The sequence below is a fragment of the Taurulus bubalis genome, assembly GCF_910589615.1.
Source record: "Taurulus bubalis genome assembly, chromosome: 10".
Lineage (NCBI taxonomy): Eukaryota > Metazoa > Chordata > Actinopteri > Perciformes > Cottidae > Taurulus > Taurulus bubalis.
The window spans coordinates 26,759,514-26,785,065 of record NC_136598.1 but is presented as its reverse complement, the minus strand read 5'-3'; the positions used below and the strand labels follow the sequence as shown (position 1 = coordinate 26,785,065).

At 42.9% G+C, this 25,552-nt stretch overlaps 1 protein-coding gene across 1 annotated transcript; it reads left to right on the top strand.

Moving 5' to 3' along the window:
* Window positions 1-17,147: 17,147 nt before the first annotated feature.
* atf5b (activating transcription factor 5b) lies at window positions 17,148-22,223 on the top strand. Its single transcript, XM_079224717.1, has 3 exons — window positions 17,148-17,352; window positions 17,748-18,981; window positions 21,126-22,223. Exons 1-3 carry the CDS (start codon window positions 17,196-17,198, stop codon window positions 21,310-21,312), a joined length of 1,578 nt encoding a protein of 525 aa, XP_079080843.1. The 5' UTR covers window positions 17,148-17,195; the 3' UTR covers window positions 21,313-22,223.
* The last annotated feature ends 3,329 nt before the right edge of the window (window positions 22,224-25,552 follow it).

Below are 25,552 nucleotides of genomic sequence, written 5' to 3'. Positions count from 1 at the left end.
CGTCACGTCCAGCCTGGATGTGCAGGGGCCGGCGGCGGGATGCCGTTTATACCCCACTACCCCCACCAGAAACCTCCCTCTAGAGTCACTCCCCCCAGCACGTGGGCCCTTTGAGCCTCCTCCCTGTTCCCAAAAGAGTTTCACTTCCCGAAAACAATAGTCCAGGCATCGAGACAGGTTAACCATCTAACATGGGAAACAATGCAACAGAATGTATTTGGGCACTGAGGTCATCTGTAAGATGTCCTGCGGGTTCCTATGCTCATGGAGAACCTGGAACAGTCATGGAGTTTTAAAATGGTTCTTTCCAGGCCTGGAAAAGTCCTTGAAAAAATAAAATCCCCAAAGTTTCGTAAAAGTCATGTAAATGTGTTATATTCATGTGTTCATGTAAATGTGTTATATTCATGTGTTCATGTAAATGTGTTATATTCATGTGTTCATGTAAATGTGTTATATTCATGTGTTCATGATGTTCATTTGAGTCATTTAAGGTTTACTGTATGCTTTGTATTCTCATTGTTAGTTTAAATACTACATTTACTCACTTTTTACTGTTTACACCCAGATTTCACTAAATGTTTGGTCATGGAAATTTGATTTAAAGTCATGGAAAAGTCATGAATCCACTGGTCAGGATGTGTATGAACCCTGGTCCTGAATAACATACTAAAAGTCCGAAGAAATTACTGTTGCATGAATAGTTTAAATACTAATTACTAATATAATGTTCCAGTGAGATTTTCATTGACAAAAATGCTAACTAAATTGCTAGTTTAAATGCTAGCTTCAAAATGGCCTCTTGAAAAGCTTGTAAAATGTCACATGGTAGAATCACATGATCTGCTACACTGAGGATGTAGAAGATACCAGAGGTGTTCAGTATCATGCGGAGATGATTTAGGCCATTATTTTAGGAAGGTGACGATATCCAAGATGGCCGCCATAAATATATAATGTCTCATATCTCCACTATCAGAAGAGACATTTGAATGATTTAAAAAGCTATTATACCGTGTTTGGACATAAGGAATCATTTCGAATAGGTTGCGACTTGATTGGAGGCAATAATCATAGGAAAACATCCAATATGGCCACCAAAAATTCTTATCATATATTTGCACTGATATACAACATATTTCATTGAATGAAATTGTATACTAATATAATCAAGACAAGTATTTTTAAGTGTATTCACTACATCGAGCTCACAAGCTGAATGGCGGACCCTGCCTGCTGCCAGAGGAACTCCTCCAGTGTTTTGGGGAATGGGGGAACACACGGGAGCAACTTGTTGAGCAACAGTACATCAAGCGTTTCCTCTGTGCAGCAGATACAAGAGGTCAAAGTTCACGGTGCCATGTTATGATGAAGTCTGTCCCAACACTGAACCCTCAGTGGACTTCAGGGTTGAAATGGTGTAAACACATTTATTTAATGCTCTTTACTCCCTGATTTGAACGTATTGCTCTTTTACTCACGAGGTGAGAGGCGTTTGTTAAAATAATCTATTTACTGGTTTTAAACTTCTTCAGTAACTAAATTAAATGTTTGATCAATGCATCTGTGTAAATGTGTTTTCTTATGATCCATCTTTAATCCTTCAATGTGGTTAAATGTAATATTCCAGGCTGAACTCACATGTCTCTTTGCTCCACTGGCAACTCCGTGTTTAACTTCACATTGCTATGCATTGTGGGTAATTCCCTCGGGAATGTGGGACTTAAAGGTGGTTTAGTGTTGCACTTATAAAAGGTTGGGGTACTCATCATCATCATCCCTGACCACGCTCATAAGTTGTCCAACCTGTTTTTAGGCAACACGAGTCCAAAACCTCACGGGAGATGTTGTGTGACGGACAATCCAGACGAGGCTCATCCTGTGAGACACAGGCAGGTAAACATGAGGGGACGTCTGCAGCATATTAACATGCTTCTCTGTGTTCGTTCCCCAGCGCGGACAGGAAGCAGAATACAGATCAGCGGAGACAATTATTTCCGCAACACCGACTTTTCCAGTCTGCAAACACCATCGATCCTGCAGACCAGCTCCATGGAATGGTTTGAGAAACACAAAATGCAATCTGTTGGTTTCGGCATGAAATCATGCCCATGGGAAGTCAACGAGGATTCTTATTCGTGGTGGAAACATTGATTAAATGCATCCACGTGACTCAGCAACGGTCACAGCAACGTACGGAATCTATAATATCCAAAAAGATGATTATTGGTGGACGTCTGGAGACGAGGACGAGTCCAACAAACAGGACGTCAACCAGAAGACGAGTCCAACAAACAGTTGTTGCCTCAACCTAACTCTTGGTGTTGTTGCTTCAACCTAACTGTTGGTGTTGTTGCCTCAACCTAACTGTTGGTTTTGTTGCCTCGACCTAACTGTTGGTGTTGTTGCCTCAACCTAACTGTTGGTTTTGTTGCCTCAACCTAACTGTTGGTGTTGTTGCCTCAACCAAACTATTGGTTTAGTTGCCTAAACCTAACTGTTGGTTTTGTTGCCTCGACCTAACTGTTGGTGTTGTTGCCTCAACCAAACTATTGGTTTAGTTGCCTAAACCTAACTGTTGGTGTTGTTGCCTCAACCTAACTATTGGTTTAGTTGCCTAAACCTAACTGTTGGTTTTGTTGCTTCAACCTAACTGTTGGTGTTGTTGCCTCAACCTAACTGTTGGTTTTGTTGCCTCAACCTAACTGTTGGTGTTGTTGCCTCAACCTAACTGTTGGTGTTGTTGCCTCAACCTAACTGTTGGTGTTGTTGCCTCAACGAAACTGTTGGTGTTGTTGCCTCAACCTAACTGTTGGTGTTGTTGCCTCAACCTAACTGTTGGTTTTGTTGCCTCAACCTAACTGTTGGTGTTGTTGCCTCAACCTAACTGTTGGTGTTGTTGCCTCAACCTAACTATTGGTGTTGTTGCCTCAACCAAACCTTTCGTACTTATTTGAAGCCCGATGATGTTTTTCCTAAACCTAGCGTGTGTGTTGTGGTGATGTCGTCTCTGTAAACCAGGAGATTGCGTTGCTGTGACGGTAAAAGAGTTGTTCCTTCTCTCCGGTCTGTGACTACTGGAGGTGACGCGTGGAAGTTTCCTCCAGCTCTTCTTTTGTCTTCTTCTTATCTTTTGTCTCCTCCTGCCTTTGATCTCTGCTGCTCTGAAAATCAATCAAAGATCGTCTGAGTGGAACATAAATCTTCCCCGCGTTGTGTCTTGGTTGTACTGAAGCTCTGCTTTCATTCCGCCGTCACATCGTCTGCAGCGCCGCTCCTGTTTTTGTCATTTTGAAAACGTTCCCTAAGGCAATTAAAGTGCATTGGAAAAAATTTGGGGGATCAACGTAGTACTCAAGAGTCAAGATTACAACTTTATACGTCCACCGGGGAGATTATTTGGGGACATAATGGAGCACAACGAGCAAGACGAGTGTTTTATGGTTATGGAGCCGCGATTCAGAGTAATCAAGTCGGCCGTTAGCCGTTAATGAGCTCATCGAGCGGCTTCCATCGCGGCTTCAGTGCCGTCCAAATCACCTGTGGCAATCGCTTTTATTCTCTCACGGGTAATTGTTCAAATGTTTTAACGTCAATTCTTCTTCTTTTTTCCACACATCCTCTCCTTTTTCTTCCCCTTCAGAGTGATTTGAAAGTGCAGAAATAAATAGCAAATAGCAAAATGAAGTTCTTTTCACACAGTAAAATTACTCATCATTTTAGTTTTGAATGCAGCAGTTTTGATTCATCGATCCCACAGATTATTATTCACACGAAGCGTTCAGGTTCATAGATTGCAACTGTGACTTCCTCAGACAAAACTGACAGTTTATTATTTATTAATTATTTCTGATCAAAGAAACAAGTCCATTCTTTTTGTTTTTCTCTGTAACTTTCGCGATGTCTCATGTGACTTACAGCTACGACGAGGAGCTTGTATTTTGTGTTGATTGTGGCGGTCTCAGTGGACATAGTTACGCTAGCTAGCTAGCTAGCTAACCAAGCTAACGGCTGTGTTGGTGACGTACGTCGTGCTGATGAAGCTCACTGAGCGGTTTCTCACAAAACTCAATGATACTGCGACAAATCTGTGACACACTGCAGGACTTCTTGAGTAACTTTTAAAGTATAGCTTTTCTACGTTAGCTAGTTTGCAGTAATTTCATGGCGACGGTCAAAAGGTCGAACTCGAGGATTCAAAGCATCCGCCCACAAACTACTGATGAGTACGTCCTCTTCTATTCAGTCTGTGCTGAAAACACATTCCCGTGTTTAGGCCACCGTAGTTCTCCAGCACACTGGTTGCAATCTGCGTCTTCACCACTAGATGGCGCCAAAACACACGCTGGACCTTTAATGGAAGACAGCTCATGAAACCACATTTTAACACATCAGTCCACAAAGAAGCACTTTCATTCGTGAGCGCTGGAATTAGGACATTTCTGAATTTAAATCTGAAATTGATAAAAGATAAGATAACCGACATGCACTTTGGAACTTTAACATTTCACTGGCTGTGTGTGTGTGTGTGTGTGAGCGTGTGTGTGTGTGCGTGTGTGTCCGTGCATGTGCATGTGTGCATGCGTGTGTATGTGTGCGTGCGTGTGTGACCGTGCATGTGCGTGTGTGTGTGTGCATGCGTGTGTGTGTGCGTGTGTGTGAGCGTGGGTTTGTGTGTGTGTGCGTGCGTGTGTGACCGTGCATGTGCATGTGTGTGTGTGCATGCGTGTGTGTGTGTGTGTGACCGTGCATGTGCGTGTGTGTGTGTGCATGCGTGTGTGTGTGTGTGTGTGTGTGTGTGCGCGTGTGTGAGCGTGGGTTTGTGTGTGTGTGAGTGTGTGTGTGTGTGCATCTGCATGTGTGTGAGCGTGTGTGGGTGTTTCCGTGTGAGTGTATGCATGTGTGTGTGTGCGTGTGAGTGTATTCGTGCCTGTGTGTGCGTGCGTGTGTGCATGTGTGTGTGTGTGTGTGTGTGTGTGTGTGCATGTGTGTGTGTGTGTGTGTGTGTGTGTGTGTGTTCACAGCAGCAGCAGGAGAGGGCAGCACACATTCTGTTTCATGTCTCATCTCCAGATCCAGGGAGCGGCTCATTAAATCTCTGCTGATGAATTCTTCATTGATACAACATGCTACCTCCCCCCCCCCCTCCCCCTCCCTCCCCTCCCCCGCTCACACATACATAACGAGTGTAAAAGTTCAATTAGCCGCGGCTTGATGATCTCAACAAGATGATCTTTTACAGCTAAAAGCTCCCCGCGCTCGGCTGCAGCCTCACCGGAGCTACGAGAGAAAGAAAACACAGAGAAGGAACATCCAGCAGCGCATAACAAAGGGGAGGCAGCCGCTGCTGCATGATGGGATTTAGATGTTCAAAGCAGCAGCTTAGGCCTCTGGGCCACAAGGGGCCTCTCGAGCCGGAGAATGAAATCTGTTGTTTAACAAGCCTTTATTGGAATCCACACTTCTACCAAAATGTTGAAGATCAGGGACAAACACGGGCGCGCGGCGGCGGCGGCGGCGGCTACATGAGCGCGATCCCGGAGAAGCGTCGCTGCCGCGGCGGACCGCGTGTTCCCCTCGTATTGGTATAACAAAATCCAAACGGGGTTTGCTTGTGTGTTTGTGCGAGTGTGTGTGTGCACAGAGCCCGGGATGTGTGGGGCTGCAGGTGGTGGATAAAGCAGAGAGCCGGCTGCCTTTGCTCCCTCTGTTCTTCCTGGCTGTGCAGTTTTCTAGAGGTTTTGTTTCAGGAGTCCCAGGAGAGGCCGGGACGCCGCCCCTCGGCTTCGGGGCGCTTTGTGCGACTTAAGATCTGAAGCACGGCTCGCCCTCCGCCGCTCGTAGCAGAAAACCACAGTTAGCTTTTGATGATTATATTTGTTTTTTTATTATTTGGAGGCAATTTTTTTAAATTTAAATCGTCTCCAGAATCATTTTTCATCTCACTGTGTCAGCTGTGCTAGATTAGCTCTCTAGCATGCTAACATGGTGACATTCAGCAGCTATAATGCTTCAGATTAGCTCTCTAGCATGCTAACATGGTGACATTCAGCAGCTATAATGCTTCAGATTAGTTTATTAGCATGCTAGCATAGTGACGTTCAGCAGCTATAATGCTTCAGATTAGCTCGTTAGCATGCTAACATGGTGACGTTCAGCAGCTATAATGCTTCAGATTAGATTGTTAGCATGCTAACGCAGTGACGTTCAGCAGTTATAATGCTTCATTTTAGCTTGTTAGCATGCTAACATGGTGACGTTCAGCAGCTATTCTGCTTCAGATTAGCTTGTTTGCATGCTAACATTTGATAATTAAAGTAGCACTAAATATGGTGATCATATTTTCATACACTGGGACCCTGAAGTGTTTCTTACGTTCACGCACACGTGCACACACACACACACACACACACACACACACACACACACACACACACACACACACACACACACGTGACACACTGATAAACGCACCATCAGCGTCTTCATAAGATTAAGCGAGTATCAAACCTAACTTTTCATAATAATGTATTCATTATCATTATTATTATTACAATTTGGTAGTGAATGTTAAACACATTTTATAACAGCTGAGGCTGAGTGGGATGTGATATTTTAGTCATAAAACAAACAAATAAATACTCACAATCCATCCTGTTGGAGACATGAAAGTCTGAGCCGAACTTCATGGAGATCCAAAATGTTAAAATGTTAAAACTCCTCTCTGCTGCTTGTTAAACATACAATTTGAAAAAAAGTCTGCAACCAAAGGAAGAAGAAGAAAGAAGAAGAAGACGGAGAGAATCTAAATGTTTGATCTTTGATCTGCAGCTGAGCTGTGTCTTTAGAAGGTTATGCTTATGTTATACATTACATTTCCCAGAATGCCTTTTGACAGCTTGCAGAAAAAAGGTGCGTAAACTATATAAGTTATATAAGCAACAACAAAACATTGTCATTCAATGCAGAAACGCTACAATGTTTCTCCTCAAGAAAAACACAAACAATCATATTGCAATTGTTGTGCATTGTTGCATCTGCTTGCTCCTGATTGGCTGCTTCGTCTGGATGATGACATAAGTCCCAGAGTGCAGCAGTGATGAAAAGAAACACAAGAGCTGTCAGCAGGGCTGCTAGTTCAATGTGACGCCTAGCTTAGCTTAGCATAAAGAGTGGAAACGGGGGGGAAAGCTACCCACCTAGCATCACTCTTTAAAGCGCGGTGAGGAACATGTTTCTCTATTTGTTCCTTTGAGTCCTTCTGATGTCACATGTTCTGTTCTAACCCCTCAGAGAGAACCGACCCATTCCTCTCTTCTCAAGTCTGCAGAGCTTCATGTTGTGTTGAAAGTCTGTGAGCACCAGAGACCCTCAGAACACCTCTCCTACTGCAGCCGGCCTGACAGCCCTCTGCTGGTCTGGTCCACGTGGACTGGTCTCTGCTGGTCTAGTCCAAGTGGACTGGTCTCTGCTGGTCTAGTCCAAGTGGACTGGTCTCTGCTGGTCTAGTTCAAGTGGACTGGTCTCTGCTGGTCTAGTCCACATGGACTGGTCTCTGCTGGTCTGGTCCACGTGGACTGGTCTCTGCTGGTCTAGTCCAAGTGGACTGGTCTCTGCTGGTCTAGTTCAAGTGGACTGGTCTCTGCTGGTCTAGTCCACGTGGACTGGTCTCTGCTGGTCTAGTCCACATGGACTGGTCTCTGCTGGTCTAGTCCACGTGGACTGGTCTCTGCTGGGTCTAGTCCACGTGGACTGGTTTCTGCTGGTCTGGGTCTAGTCCACATGGACTGGTCTCTGCTGGTCTAGTCCACGTGGACTGGTCTCTGCTGGGTCTAGTCCATGTGGACTGGTCTCTGCTGGTCTAGTCCAAGTGGACTGGTCTCTGCTGGTCTAGTCCACGTGGACTGGTCTCTGCTGGTCTAGTCCACGTGGACTGGTCTCTGCTGGTCTAGTCCAAGTGGACTGGTCTCTGCTGGTCTAGTCCACGTGGACTGATCTCTGCTGGTCTGGGTCTAGTCCACGTGGACTGGTCTCTGCTGGTTCTGGGTCTAGTCCACGTGGACTGGTCTCTGCTGGGTCTAGTCCACGTGGACTGGTCTCTGCTGGTCTGGGTCTAGTCCACGTGGACTGGTCTCTGCTGGTTCTGGGTCTAGTCCACGTGGACTGGTCTCTGCTGGGTCTAGTCCACGTGGACTGGTCTCTGCTGGTTCTGGGTCTAGTCCACGTGGACTGGTCTCTGCTGGGTCTAGTCCACGTGGACTGGTCTCTGCTGGTCTGGGTCTAGTCCACGTGGACTGGTCTCTGCTGGTTCTGGGTCTAGTCCACGTGGACTGGTCTCTGCTGGGTCTAGTCCACGTGGACTGGTCTCTGCTGGTTCTGGGTCTAGTCCATGTGGACTGGTCTCTGCTGGTGTAGTCCACGTGGACTGGTCTCTGCTGGTCTAGTCCACGTGGACTGGTCTCTGCTGGTCTAGTCCACGTGGACTGGTCTCTGCTGGTCTAGTCCACGTGGACTGGTCTCTGCTGGTCTAGTCCACGTGGACTGGTCTCTGCTGGTTCTGGGTCTAGTCCATGTGGACTGGTCTCTGCTGACATGGGTTCACATCCCTTCATTAAAGAGCTTTTAAACCGCCCGTAAAATGTTCAACATGAGTCTTTTCTACTGAAGCTGATGTGCTTCTAGAGCTGCGTCTTTCGTTTATTAACAATATATTAACAATAAATTATATTCAGACTGATGAATGTGACGAAGGGGAAGACGTCTTCTTCGTAGATTTGTGTGGCCTCGGCTTCTTTGAGCCCTCGAAGCTTGAATAAAGAACGATGGGTTGAATCTCTCACACACACACACACACACACACACACACACACACACACACACACACACACACACACACACACACACACACACACTCCTGTGGAGGTGCAGAGGGAGACCGGTGTTTAAACTACAGAGCGCAGCCCCTTCAGCTCCCACTTCAAAGGCGGGTCTGAACCAACAGCCTGCTGGAGAACCCGGAGAGATGGCGGCTCTCGAGCAATGTGGGTTCTGCTGGGAACCCGTCTGCGTGCTGGAACCACAACGTGCAGGAGAACCAACGGGATGGAACCGACACCCTCCAGACCCGTCCACATTTGTGTGTTTTGTGTTTTGCCTTTTAGAGAGAGAGAGAGAGAGAGAGAGAGAGAGAGAGAGAGAGAGAGAGAGAGAGAGAGAGAGGAAGTTCTGGCCGGGATCGAACCACCGGGACGCCTCCGGTGGTGATCGTCATTAAACTGGATAATTCACTCTCAGTAAAAAAATATAAAAAGCTAATTTACATGGAATTTAATTCTGTTTGATCGCCTGAAGATGTGTTTTCTGTTCAGGTCGGTGGTGACAACAATTTTATTTTTTACCTTCATGGCAATAAAACCACATTGAAATGTGATGAGGGACCCGTTGCCTTGACAACGAACAACAAACAAACAAACAAACAAACAAACAAATGTTTTGTTCCTCATGCAGTTGTGAATTTGTGCTATTAATATGAATACAAAGGACCATGTCAAGACCCCTTTAACCAGGACCATGTCAAGACCCCTTAAACTAGGACCATGTCAAGACCCCTTAAACCAGGACCATGTCAAGATCCCTTAAACCAGGACCATGTCAAGACCCCTTAAACCAGGACCATGTCAAGACCCCTTAAACCAGGACCATGTCAAGACCCCTTAAACTAGGACCATGTCAAGACCCCTTAAACCAGGACCATGTCAAGACCCCTTAAACCAGGACCATGTCAAGACCCCTTAAACCAGGACCATGTCAAGACCCCTTAAACCAGGACCATGTCAAGACCAGGACCATGTCAAGACAACTTAAACCAGGACCATGTCAAGACCAGAACCATGTCAAGACCCCTTAAACCAGGACCATGTCAAGACCCCTTAAACCAGGACCATGTCAAGACCCCTTTAACCAGGACCATGTCAAGACCCCTTAAACCAGGACCATGTCAAGACCCCTTAAACCAGGACCATGTCAAGACCAGGACCATGTCAAGACCCCTTAAACCAGGACCATGTCAAGACCAGGACCATGTCAAGACCCCTTAATCCAGGACCATGTCAAGACCCCTTAAACCAGGACCATGTCAAGACCCCTTTAACCAGGACCATGTCAAGACCCCTTAAACCAGGACCATGTCAAGACTCCTTAAACCAGGACCATGTCAAGACCCCTTAAACCAGGACCATGTCAAGACCCCTTAAACCAGGACCATGTCAAGACCCCTTAAACCAGGACCATGTCAAGACCCCTTAAACCAGGACCATGTCAAGACCCCTTAAACCAGGACCATGTCAAGACCCCTTTAACCAGGACCATGTCAAGACCCCTTTAACCAGGACCATGTCAAGCCAGCAGGTGTAGGTGGACCATGCAAACACACACTCCTCAAAGAGCTCTGGAAGATGCACCTTCTCATAAAAACACACACATATGTGTGTGTGTGTGTGTGTGTGTGTGTGTGTGGCCCCTCCAGCATCATCATCATCATCATCATCATCATCATCACCTTCATTTATCTCGTGTGTTTAAAGCTAATCAGCCCGTTAGCTGGTGAGTGTTTGAGGAGCCGCTCTGCAGGTGGAACCACGGCTCGGTGTCGGCGTTCCCACCGGTTCCCCGGTTCCCCGGTTCCCTCTCTTAAGAGGAGAGAGTGACACCCCCCTCACCCCCCCATGTTCTCCTCGGGGAACACTTATGAGAACAATAAGCAGCATCACTCAGCGCTGCCTCACTTTGAAGTCTCTCCTCTTGTGTTTTAATCCCTTCTTCTCCTCCATGTAATCCCTCTGTCACCACGCTGCAGCATGCACCCCACTCTGTTTCACACACACACACACACACACGCACACACACACACACACACACACACACACACACACACATATAACAATATGAGCCGGGGGTTCGAGTCCCGGGCAGCGTGTACAGAGTGTGTGAGCGCTCACATGGAGCCGGTGATGAAACTGTGCTGTAACTGATGCCAACGAGCGGCGCCCGGGTCTTTGAAGGAGGCGCTTCCCTTCCCACGATGCACTGCTGTACAGTACGGACACGCGGAGCAACACCGCGCAGAAAGTAGCAATCCTGTTGCCGCAATACTGGGAGGAAACCTGCAAGTGGAGGGATTCACTGTGGAGTCAGGGTTGCACACGGCAATGTAATCTGTGGTCTCTGCTGGAAATATACAGTATATATATATACAGTATAAATATACAGTATATATATACAGTATATTTTTATACTGTATATATATATATATGTATACTGTATATTTATATACATAAATATACAGTATACATGTATGAAGGGCCACTACATGCTACATGTTTATTATTTGTACATGTAGGCAAAAAATAAACTAATTTTAAGTGTTTTTTTTCAAAATGTTCTTACTCTTGAATCTTTAAGTTGTTTTCTTGTTGTTCGGAAAATATTGTGTGTATAAAATGTGTTATTGACATACATTCATATCTGATCTGAGTGATTTGTTGGAAGTTATAAAATAGATGAAATATGTTGCAGAAAACACTGTAAATATACAGTATTTATATGTAAACAGTATTTATATGTGTATACAGTATTTATATGTATATACAATATTTATATGTAAATATACAGTATTTATATGTAAACAGTATTTATGTGTATACAGTATTTATATGTATATACAATATTTATATGTAAATATACAGTATTTATATGTAAATATACAGTATTTATATGTATATATAGTATTTATATGTATATATACTCTATTTATATGTAAACAGTATTTATATGTATATATACAGTATTTATATGTACTGTATTTATATGTATATACAGTATTTTTATGTATATACTGTATTTATATGTACTGCATTTATATGTACTGTATTTATATGTATATACAGTATTTATATGTATATACAGTATTTTTATGTATATACTGTATTTATATGTACTGCATTTATATGTACTGTATTTATATGTATATATACAGTATTTATATGTAAATACTGTATTTATATGTACTGTATTTATATGTATATATACTGTATTTATATGTACTGTATTCATATGTATATATACTGTATTTATATATACTGTATTTATATGTACTGTATTTATATGTATATATACAGTATTTAGTGGGAGTCAACGGTCACTGAAACATTTTTACTGATGCAAATATGTAGTTTATTCTTTCAAATCTATTGAAACATGGAAGCAAACAAAATAAATGTATTCAAATGTATTATATATTGTATATTTTTAAATCTACTTGAAGGTCATTGTGTGAATAAAATGTGTTATTGACATACATTCATATCTGATCTGAGTGATTTGTAGGAAGTTATAAAATAGATGAAATATGTTGCAGAAAACACTGTAAATATACAGTTATTATATGTATATATACAGTATTTATATGTATATATATATACAGCTATTATATGTATATATATGTATGTATATATACAGTATTTAGTGGGAGTCAACGGTCACTGAGAGAAGTTTCGGTTTGTTGGTGATTCACTGTAAATATACAATATACAGTGTAAATATACATATACAGTACAAATATACAATATATAAATATACAGTAAATAAATGATGGAAATGTTGATAGTTTATTATTTCAGTTCTTTAAACATGAAAGCAAAATAAAAGACATGTATTGTAATTTGAAATGTAATATATTTTTGTTTTATTTGAATAAAGTTATTGACATATATTCATAACTGCTGTTGGAGGTCATAACACAGATGAAATGCACACGGGACACAACTTCCTCCTGACCCCGTTGACCTACAATTATTACAATTATTATAAATCCTGCACGATCAAAATATGAAACCCCATAAACACGTCTGCTAAAGTACATGTATTATAATTTAAAGCATGTATTTCCATGTCCAAGTGTTCACGTGCTCCTAGCTGTGAGTAAAAGTGTTATTGACTCACATCAGGGATCCTTGGAGGTTGAAACAGATGGAATATAATATTCTTGCAGCATTATTGCTCACAAATTAATGCGACTAATCGGCGCATCGAGCAGAATATGAAGAGAGAAAATGCACTGTCGGCAAAAAATAGCGGCGAATACTGTAAACAATGAGGAGCTGTGTGAGGGGGTTGTGTGTGTGTGTGTGTGTGTGTGTGTGTGTGTGTGTGTGTGTGTGTGTGTGTGTGTGTGCGTGTGTGTGTGTGTGTGTGGCTGCAGGGATACCAAAAACAGGAGTGTGAGCCAGTGTTGCCTATCGCTATGGCAACAAGGAGACCTGCTGCTTCCATCAGCCTGTGGAGAGGAACTGGTGGCACTGGTTTTACTAATGAGGACACACACACACACACACACACACACACACACACACACACACACACACACCTGTCACACTGCAGAGGTCACATTCAATGTGTCACGTTTCAGGTGATTTCATTTTCTAAGGATCAAAGTCTCACCTGCAGCAGCTGGACGACTCTCTCTCTCTCTCTCTCTCTCTCTATATATATATATATATATATATATATATATATATGTCTTGTTTTATTTGGGCTGTACATTCTTTCTGCTCCAGCTGCAGCAGACTTCTTGTTGTTTTTAAGGGAAACTCAAAACGTTCTTCCTGCTGGATTAAGATCACGGTCTGAAACTGTTTTAATAAATTTAAATTGATACCAAACATAAAACAACTCATTGTTAGTTTTAGTAAACACACATCATGTCTGACCTTGAAACAAAAACATAAACTGCTGGTGGAATTAAACAAGACTAATTAATGCATCTCATACTTCATGAGGTTTTATTGAATTGACGGTTAATAAAAGGTAATAAATGGTTAATCAAAGGTAATAGACGGTTAATAAAAGGTAATAAAGGGTTAATCAAAGGTAATAAAGGGTTAATCAAAGGTAATAGACGGTTAATAAAAGGTAAGAAAGGGTTAATAAACGGTAATAACTGGTTAATCAAAGGTAATAAAGGGCTAATAAAAGGTAATAAAGGGTTAATAAAAGGTAAGAAAGGGTTAATAAAAGGTAATAAAGGGTTAATCAAAGGCAATTGACGGTTAATAAAAGGTAAGAAAGGGTTAATAAACGGTAATAACTGGTTAATCAAAGGTAATAGACGGTTAATAAAAGGTAATAAAGGGTTAATAAAAGGTAATAAAGGGTTAATAACACTTCATACTGAAGTATTAAACCATTGATGTGTTTATTTGTGACTCATAACTTCTCCCATGGAGACGAGTCTCTATCATTATGAATGTTGTTGTTTATGATCTGTTCGTCAACAACATTACACTTATATGTGTTACAACACGTTTATTACATGTCTATAAAGTATTTATACATGTTAGTGGCAAATAAAGTTGACACAATAAAATAAGTTGTACAATAAAATAAGAAATATAGATTTAATTTTGTTATGAGACTAAATATCTCTTTACATCTGGTCTGGAGAACCGAGTTCAGAGCCAGAGGAACGACTTCATCAACAGAACCAGAGACCAGTTCACTGAGAGAACCAGCAGGGGGGTGTGTGTGTGTGAGTGAGTGAGAGTGTGTATCTATGTGTGTGTATGCTTGTTTGTGTGTGTGTGTGTGTGTGTGTATGCTTGTTTGTGTGTGTGTGCATCATTTCATCATTTCAAGTGTTGATTGTAAAAAAAGAGAAATCATATTTGTATCCTGAATTGGAATGTGCGTGTTTCTATGTGTCTATGTGTGTGTGTGTCTGTGTGTGTGTGTATCTGTGTGTGTGTCTGTGTGTGTGTGTCTGTGTGTGTGTGTGTGTGTGTGTGTGTGTGTGTGTGTGTGTGTCTGTGTTTCATGATTGCTCAACAGAAAAGTGTAAATATGTTTTAATAGTTTAAACATTTTTCTGATTGTGTTGATAAAATAAATTCACTTTTAGTTCCAATAACAACTTTGTGTTCTTTTCTCTTCATTTAAACTCTAATAACTTCTGTGACGTGTACTTTATGTATTTATTTACTTTATTATGTATTTATTTACTTTACTATGTATTTATTTACTTTATTATGTATTCATTTACTTTATTATGTATTTATTTACTTTATTATGTATTCATTTACTTTATTATGTATTTATTTACTTTACTATGTATTCATTTACTTTATTATGTATTTATTTACTTTACTATGTATTCATTTACTTTATTATGTATTTATTTACTTTATTATGTATTTATTTACTTACTTTATTATGTATTCATTTACTTTATTATGTATTTATTTACTTTATTATGTATTTATTTACTTTATATTGTATTCATTTACTTACTTTATTATGTATTTATTTACTTTATATTGTATTCATTTACCTACTTTATTATGTATTCATTTACTTTATTATGTATTCATTTACTTTATTATGTATTTTACACACAAACTATTTTAAAGTAACTTTATAGAGTTAGAAACTAAAGACTATCTCTACTGGTAGCTCCCAGTATCGGGCCCAGTAGCTCCCAGTGGCTCCCAGTGGCTCCCAGTAGCTCCCAGTATCAGCCCAGTAGTTCCCAGTAGCTCCCAGTATCGGGCCCAGTAGCTCCCAGTGGCTCCCAGTGGCTCCCAGTATCGGGCCCAGTAGCTCCCAGTGGCTCCCAGTATCGGGCCCAGTAGCTCCCAGTGGCTCCCAGTGGCTCCCAGTATCAGCCCAGGCCGGTGGTAATGTGATGATCCGCCAATAGAAATAATATCAAAAACAAAGTTCCCCTCGCGTGAACCAATGGCGCGCGCGCTCCGCAGCAGCGAATCCCCCGCGGGTCTGATGCAACAGGGCTGCAACAGGGTTACACCTTCCGCTGCAACACGGTGTCCCTCCGCCGCGCGCTGCCAGGAACTAGAGCCCAATCCAGCGCGAGCGAGTCCCTCCGACACTCAGAAAGTGAGTTTACGGTTATTTTGTTAAATTAATAATGTAGTTGTATTATTTATAGACCTGCTAGATAACATGGAGACGTGAGGAGGGTATTTTAAGCACTTTTTTATTTTTTATGTAGTTATTTTAATACTTTAAAAAGCACAGAAGCGACTTTAGAGTGATTTTAAATGTATTTATTGTAATTCGCCTCGTTTATAATTCAAATAAAACACAATACGCTTGAAAACAACACTTTTCCTGTGTGTGTGTGTGCGTGTGTGTGTGTGTGTGTGTGTGTGTGTGTGTGTGTGTGTGTGTGTGGAGCTTCATGACGTAACTTCGGGCTGAACTCTGTAAAAGAAGAAGAAGAATACACTCGCGGAGGGATCTCGTGTGTGCCGCGATCAGGTCCCCGGCGCTAAGGAGTTCCAGAAAGTAGCGGATTTAAAAACTTTGCGCTGCGCAGCTCCGTCGGTGAATAGCGCCTCATGAAGAGTCCGCTGGCCGCCGGAAGGGGCCGAGAGCTCGGCTGTGTGTTCCCCGCGCCCGGCCGTCTCCTCCCGGGGTCGCGGCGCCGCTTTCCCCCGCGACGAGACCCAGAAACTATGGGGTAAGTTTACCGGCTCTTCTGGCGGTGAGGGGCGGAGGGGGGGGGAGTTTATAAAGTACAATATACAACAAAATAAAGGTTTTTAATCATTTTTATCATAACACACCAGTTTAAACTCTCATTACTGTGTTTGTTTAACTATATGAAATTAAGTTACAGCACTATTTCAGCCTTTATTTCTATGTTTAAACTCACTTTGTAATTTAATATATTTTTTAAAGTCATGTAATTTGATTTAATTTGATTTCTTGATAAAGTTTTAAACAACTTACATTCTGGAAAATAACTTTTATATATATGTTTGTATTTGTTTAAATTCTCTTATAACGTTTTCAAGTATTGTAAAAGTCTTAATAATGTTTTTTAATATTTTATTTATTTATTTTGCACGTTATTGCTCAATAATGACAGATAATAATAATCAGCAATGTGAAGGAAAACGTGACTTTTAACTCATTCAAGTTTTTTAAATGAGTTTTATTTTGAAATATTAACTAGAATTTAATCATATTTTTCTGAACCTTTTTAGTGCTTTAAAATGATGACATGTGGACATTTAAAAGGCAGAATAATGTGTTTTAAATATATTATTTTTGAAGGTCTCCAGCTGCCGGCTCAACTCTTTCTGCTTCTGCACGCTTCACCCGGAGCGGGCGGCGCGATGGCGGCGGCGTCGATCCTTCGCTGGAGAATCTTCCCCCCCGTTTCCACGGGCGCCGAGCTCGCCGCCCCCCCTCTCCGACGGGCTAGCCTTCGCGGCCAATCGGTGGCCGGTTCCGGGTCGGGGGCGGAGCCACCCGGGAGGCGGAGCTTAATCGGTGAGTTTCGCCGAGACGCCTTTTCATTTCCCCCCACATCCCGAGGTCGGAGCCGCAGTGCAGCACGGGGCTAATGTCGTACCGTGAGTAGCTAACGGATATTTACCGAGTCGCACGATGCCGTTCAATCATTTTCAGATGATCGGTTAGTCGCTTCATCCGGACGCCGCTGCTTCATCATCTTTAGCCTTTTAGCTTCCATCCTCTCAGCTAACGTGATTCACATTTTGTATTTTTACAGAATGTGTCGTTTTTATTTCAGATATTCTACACAAACGGATGAATGAAAGGAAATAAATGGGATTGATTTCACTGCTTTTTACATGATTATTTAAAAAAATTAAAATTTTCAAATTTTTTTAATTTCAATTTTTTTTTTTTTCGTTGCTCCATAGGTGATGGTCACTCGGATTGGATGACGGAAAAAGTTGACTTGTCTTCGTTTGTGTCGACGACCTCGTCCTCGCCCTGCTCGTCCCTCCCCCCCTCGCCGCTGGAGCAGGATGTCAAGGTGCCCTCGGATCTGGAGGTCATGACCTCTCTGCTGCAGGAGGAGCTGGCTCAGCTGGAGGACTACTTCCGCTCCGAGTCCACGTCCGTGGCGCCCAACAAGCTGGAGAAACCCTCCAAATGTGACAAGGCGGCCCAGCAGGGCTCCCAGCAGGGCTCCCAGGGCTCCCAGTACTACCAGCTGCCCTACGGGTCCTACGGCGGCCCGCCGGAGCCCGGCCCCGTGGTGGTGTCCCTGGCGTCGGGGGAGCTGGACCTGGCCAGCTTCTGCGGCGGCGGGCCCATGGGCAGAACCAAAATAGCCCGACCGGCGCCGTACAACTACCACCACCGGTACCACCACCACCACCACCACCACCACAACAACAACCACAACAACGGGCGCCGGATCGCCAGCGAGGCGGCGAAGGTGGGCGAGGGCGCGGGGCTGGACGCCTGGGGCCCGCGGGGCAGCTACTCGGGCGCCGCCGCCGAGCTGAGCCACTACTCCACGCTGAAGCCCGCGAGCCGGGCCGGGCCCTCGGCCAAGCGGCCGCGGGAGAGCGTGGCGGCGCTGAAGGAGGAGGAGAGCTACTGCTTCTCCGAGGGGAGCATGTTCTGCAGCGAGGAGATCGCGCGCGGCTTCTGCCTCGGCGGCGGCGGGTTGTACGACGGCGGCCACAAGCGGGCCGACGGGCCGGCGCCGCAGAACCCGAAGGGCAACGCGAGCTACGAGGGCGCCGGGCTGGACGCCGGCCTCTCCGGGGGCGGCGTCCAAGAGACAATGGCGGCCGGCGACGGCTACTTCCACCACCACCACCACCAGGCCATGGCCGGCACGGAGCCTTACCACAGCTTTATCGGGGACCTGGACCCGCCGCCACAAGCACAGGCCGTGGAGCCCCAGCACCACGGCCACTACCTCTACCCAGAATGCCTTGCGGACCAAAGCTACGAATGTCTGTCCAGAGGGGAGGCCGAGCTGATGGGCGTCCACCGGCCCGCGCAGCGGCTAAAGGACGAGCCCTGCGGCGCCGCCAAGCCGCCGCTGATGCTGCTGGGCGCCGCCGCCACGCCGGAGCCCGTCACCGGGGAGAGGAAGCAGAAGAAGAGGGACCAGAACAAGACCGCCGCCCACAGGTAGGGCGCCATCCTGCTGCACGCACAGCGCATTATTCTGCACGCTCAATGTAGAAAATCTGTATTTCTTTATTATTTTTTACAGATTTTATATTTTTTCTTCTAATAATATCAATATTATACATGCTTACATCTTCAAAAGCATGACAAAAAACAGTATAAAAAAATTATAATTCTGATCATATTCTTATTTTAAAAGATATATAATTAATCTTCTGGATGCTTAAACCTTCAAAAACACAAATAAAAAATAAATAAAAAGGTTTTTCCTGATTTATATTTAAAATAAATCATATTAATAATATTCTGCATTAAACCTTCAAAAGCTGTAAAAAGCAGTATGAAAATGTTTTTCTCTGATTATATTTAAAATAAATATATTATAAATATTGTTATTCAAAAACACAAAGATTTCTATAAAAAATTTTTTTTATGATTTATATTCGCTTTTTTTATATTAATAAGATTCTGCACACTTAAGCCTTCAACACATGTACAGATCTGTATTAAAATGTTTTATTTCTGATTATATTCTTATTTAAAAAAACATATTATAAATCTGTTGGATGCTTGAACCTAACAAAAAAATGTATTTTTATTTTTTTCATATTAATTACATCCTGCACGCTTAAAACTTCAAAAGCATATAAAAAATCTGTATAACATTTTTATCTACTGATTTTTTTAATATATATATATTTGTTTATTATTAATATTTCGCATGCTGAAACCTTCTAAATATTTTTTTTAAATCAGTTTTTTAATTTAATTTTAATTTTTTTAATTAATTTATTGTATTATATATTTTTATCCTGAATATTTGTTGTTTCGCTTTGCAACTTTTTACTGGAGTGTTACGTAACCAGCTGCAGCTTCAATGTCCAGATGGTTTGTGAGGAAGAGGAGGAGAGGGTGTGAGGAAGAGGGTGAGGAAGAGGGGGAGAGGGTGTGAGGAAGAGGGTGAGGAAGAGGGGGAGAGGTGGAAAGCCCCTCACCGGCTGCCAAATGCAGCTCCACCTCACCGTCATGTACGTCTGCCTCTTTATCTGGGTTCGGGAAAAAAAAGAAAAAAAAATAGAAAGGGGAAAGAAAAAAAGAAAAAAAATAGAAAGGGAAGAAAAAGAAGAAAAGATGAAGAAGAAAAAAAGAAGGAATAGAAAGAGAAAACAAGGAAGAAAGGGACATAAAATGAATGAATTAGGGGACAAACGTAGAAACGTGAGTCAGACGTTTGTTTCTCCGTCGTCTCTCAGAGCCGACGGAGAAACAAACAAGTTATTATTAGGTGCTGATCTGAGAGGTCAAAGGTCACCCCTCCATAAAGATGCTCACTCCTCCATAACGATACTCACTCTAATGATGCGCACTCCTTCATAAAGATGCAATGCAGCAGAATAAAAACACATTAAACACACATAACAACATAAAACACACATAACAACACATACAACACACATAAAAACATATTAAACACATAAAAACACATTAAACACACATTAAAAACACAGTAAACCCTCATAACAGCGTAAAACACATAAAAACACATTAAGCCCTCATAACAGCGTAAAGCCCTCATAACAGCGTAAAGCCCTCAACAGCGTAAAGCACTCATAACAGCGTAAAGCACTCAACAGCGTAAAGCACTCATAACAGCGTAAAGCACTCATAACAGCGTAAAACACTCAACAGCGTAAAGCACTCATAACAGCGTAAAGCACTCAACAGCGTAAAGCCCTCATAACAGAGTAAAGCACTCATAACAGCGTAAAGCCCTCATAACAGAGTAAAGCACTCATAACAGCGTAAAGCCCTCATAACAGCGTAAAGCACTCATAACAGTGTAAAGCCCTCATAACAGCGTAAAGCACTCATAACAGCGTAAAGCACTCATAACAGCGTAAAGCACTCATAACAGCGTAAAGCACTCATAACAGCGTAAAACACTTATAACAGCGTAAAGCACTCATAACAGCGTAAAACACTTATAACAGCGTAAAGCACTCATAACAGCGTAAAACACTTATAACAGCGTAAAACACTTATAACAGCGTAAAGCACTCATAACAGCGTAAAACACTCATAACAGCGTAAAACACTCATAACAGCGTAAAGCCCTCATAACAGCGCACTCCGCTGTGTTGCAGGTACCGGCTGCGGAAGAGGGCGGAGCTTGACTGCCTGGAGGAGGAGCTTCACGGCCTGGAGGGGCAGAACCGGGAGCTGCGGGACAAGGCGGAGTCGGTGGAGCGGGAGATCCAGTACGTGAAGGACCTGCTGATCGAGGTGTACAAGGCGCGCAGCCAGCGGCTCAAGCAGGACGGCAGTGCCTAGAGACACCACCACCACAACAACAACAACAACAACAACCAGCAGAGGGACTACACTACACTACTGGTTTTGGAATGAAGTGGTAGTTTGCATGATTTTGGTAGTTTTTCTTTTCTAAACGTTCTCCAGAGGACGGGCTGATGAACCTCCTCCTAGCCCCGATGAACTGAAGAGGCTCGGCCTCGCGACGCCTTAGAGGAGCCGACTGAGACACTGTGACGCCTGAAGGGGGCGGAGCCACAGCCCTGAAGGGGGCGGAGCCACAGCCTCCTCCTGACGGACTTGTGATGGTTGTTGTCTTTATTCTTTTGTGTGTGTGACGAAGCAGAATTCATGCTAAATATATATATTTTAATTTTATATTTTGTACTTAATGATGTTCTTTTTGTGTTGCTTTAAAACAATCAACGGACTTTAAGGATTGCTGGATAAAAAGTGTCACTAACTGGACATCCCTCAGCAGACGAATAGGCCCCGCCCCTCTGCATGTGTGATTTGGGGAATAAAAGCATAAAAGCATGCGCGCGTTATTGAAGATATTCTGTTTCTGCATGGCGTCTGACCTCCACCTTCTTCTTCTTCTTCTTCTTCTTCTTCTTCTTCTTCTTTTCTCCGCTCAGGATTTATTTATTGATTGATTTATTTTCCCGCTCTGAGAAACACAGAAAACAATCACTGGCTTTAATTTAATTTATTTATGTTGCTTTCTCTTCTCTCGGCTGTATTTTGCGGAACAAACAATCACCTGTTGACGCGACAATAAAGCGTTTTGTTGGGTAAACTTTTTTTAATTTAATTTTTTTATTTCAAATTGGTGAGTTCGATGTGTCAGAAATCAGGAATCAATGTCAGGAGATTATTCAACATCAGGTGAAGTTACAGCCAAATAAAAAGCCGTGGAGTGGAACCCATGACCTCTGCTTCTGGACCCTTCTTCACTTCACTAATAAAAACAGAGAGGGGGCGTGGCCTCACATATAAAGAGAGAAGCCCCGCCCACCACCCTGTGTGACTGCCTCTCTTTATTTCCCATGATGCACCACTGAATGGCAGATTTGATTGACACCTGAGGACCCAGCTTCCCTTCAGATATGAGGAGCTCGGATTGTCCAAAGGAGGATGAGGGAGAGGAAGAGGAGGAGGAAGAGGAGGAGGAAGAGGAGAGGGAAGAGGAGAGGGAAGAGGAGGGGGAAGAGGAGGGGGAAGAGGAGGGGGAAGAGGAGGAGGAAGAGGAGGAGGAAGAGGAGGGGGAAGAGGAGGAAGAGGAGGGGGAAGAGGAGAGGGAAGAGGAGGGGGGAGAGGAGGAGGAAGAGGAGGGGGAAGAGGAGGGGTGGTTATATAAATACTAATTGGTACGTTTCCCCCCTCAAATATTTCAGTGCGTTGCAGTGGAGCCCGGAGTCAACAGACAACATAAAGTTCTATCTCATCTCCCAGAGAGAGTGTGAGTGTGTGTGTGTGTGTGTGTGTGTGTGTGTGTGTGTGTGTGTGTGTGTGTGTGTGAAATCTCTTGGTATCTCCCAGCAGTCGGAGGCCTTTCAAGTGCATGAGGCAATATCACACAATACTTGCAGGAGGAAGAGGAGGAGGAGGAAGAGGAGGAGGAGAGTTGAACTATCAGAATAAAAAAGTACTGGTTGACAGAATGCCGTTAAATCCGTTGATTCAGTTCTTCTGTGTGTGTGTGTGTGTGTGTGTGTGTGTGTGTGTGTGTGTGTGTGTGTGTGTGTGTGTGTGTGTGTGTGATGCAATGTAAATAAATAAAAAGGTTGTAATGCTGATGTGAGATTTATAATCAGTGTGTGAATAAAGCTCTTCTCTGTTTACTGATTCAACACAATCATGTGAGTTTAATACTGAATGTTCTGAATTACGGCAAATTAATAAACAGATCGTTATGAATGCAAACTCATTAAACATGAATTTAAGTTTGTTTTTAAATAAATAATCACACTAACAAACTAAATGATGCAGATATTTAAAAAAACTCAACAATTTGAATGATTCCACAGATATTAAGAGTCATTTAAGGATAAAAGCACATGTAAGAACAAGAGAATGTGTGTACAACTACATTTTAATTTACTATATATATATATATATATATATATATATATATATATATATATATATGTAAATATTGAATATATACTGGATATGATGGGAGGTAAATGGCTCACGACTCTAAGCTAAGATATGCTGACATGTTGCAGAAGGTTCCAGCAGCGTTTACAGTGTAGTGCTGTTTGTCACCACTAGAGGTCAGTCTAACGCTGCAGCACAAACAGTGTGTGTGTGTGTGTGTGTGTGTGTGTGTGTGTGCGTGTGTGTGAAATACACACACACACACAAGTCAGGTTCTGACGAGTCACGGCTGACATGTGGGAGAAAAGATGTGATAATAATAAGTGTCACACAAAAGTACATTTATGTGAGTAAAAGTAGTAAAACCATGAATACTCGCCCTGGCCTTCACTTATTTGATGTCACTCAAAGAGACGCTTATCAACCAGGAAGAGACACAACAACCACAAAGTTACACACAACCCAAAAAGAAATATAAAACGTGCAAGACGCACAGCAACCATCAAAAACATAACTATGAAAAGTGAAAAACACACAATTATTACAAAGAGACAAAACAACCACAAAGAGTCACACAACAACCACAATCAGACACAAAAAGACCACAAAAAGACCACAAAAAGACCACAAAAAGACCACTACAGTAAGACACAAAATGACAGAAACACAAAACGATGACTAAGAGACACTTAAACATCACCCAGAGACACAAAATGACTACAAAGAGACACAAAGGGACTAAAAGAGACAAAAAAACTACAAAGAGACACAACATGACAAAGAGACACAAAAGGACTACAAAGTGACAACAGGACTACAAAAAGACACAAAACGAAGCAAAAAGACACAAAACGACTTTGTTTTACAAAGAGAAACAAAATAACTACAAAGAGACAATAAAAACTACAAAGAGACAATAAAAACTACAAAGAGACAATAAAAACTACAAAGAGACACAAAGGGACTAAAAGAGACAAAAAAACTACAAAGAGACACAACATGACAAAGAGACACAAAAGGACTACAAAGTGACAACAGGACTACAAAAAGACACAAAACGAAGCAAAAAGACACAAAACGACTTTGTTTTACAAAGAGAAACAAAATAACTACAAAGAGACAATAAAAACTACAAAGAGACACAAAATAACTACAAAGAGACACAAGGCTCATCATTGCCATCCGTAGAATAATGCAAAGTTATTTACATATTAAATAAGTCATATAATGGAAAGGGTTCATCCTCAGGGGAGCAGGAAGGCCTTCAGTAAATGTACGTTAAAATGTTTGTTAATAAAGGTTATGAACTAATGAAGCAAAGATCACAGAACCGCCAAAATAAAATAATGGTTCTAATTCCATGAAAGTCACAGATCAAAGTGTTGATAGAACAACGAACACATCGGTTGACCTCCAGCAGCTTCACGTAGTCGACTGTACAAACACATTAATGTCCTGCTGGGGACAAACAGGAAGTGATGCAACACACAGAGGGATGCAGAGCGGCCTTGAAGCGCCGCGCCGCTAATTAAACCGCTAACTGCAACCTGACAGTTGCTGCTTGACCTTGTAAACAAACAGTTGATGCAACAAATTGCCCTCAAGGTCAAGTGTTTGTTTTCTGTCCATTACCGTTATGTGTACGTCTCCCTGCTGTGAGCAGCTCCTGGATCTCCTCTGTGCAATGCATTGTGGGCCATCAACAGCGCAGTCAAACACAAGGGCATCTGCACATGGAGATGTTTAAATCTATGGGATTGTTTTTCCAGACTGGAGACGAGAACGAGTTTCGCTCCAGACCGATAACAGGAGGACAGAAAGAAACAAACAGAAACTGTGAAATTACAGCCGCAGGATTCTAACTTGTGAGTCGACGTACGGAGACGTTCTGTCCAAAGAAATACGAGGAAAGACGAAGACAACGCAGGAGGGGAGGACGGCGTGGGGGGGGAGGGTGATGCAAGAGGGGGGGGGGGGGGGCGGCGGCCTGCAGCGCCGTCTCAGGCTGCTTGTGGAGAGCTGAAAGAAAGAAAGCTTTTTAAATTTGTTATGAGCTTCTGTATGCAGCCGGTGGGGGGGGGGGGGGGGGAGGAGGAGGAGGAGGAGGAGGGGGGTAAATGTGCGGGGTGAGGCGGTGGGGGGGTGAGGTGGGGGTGGG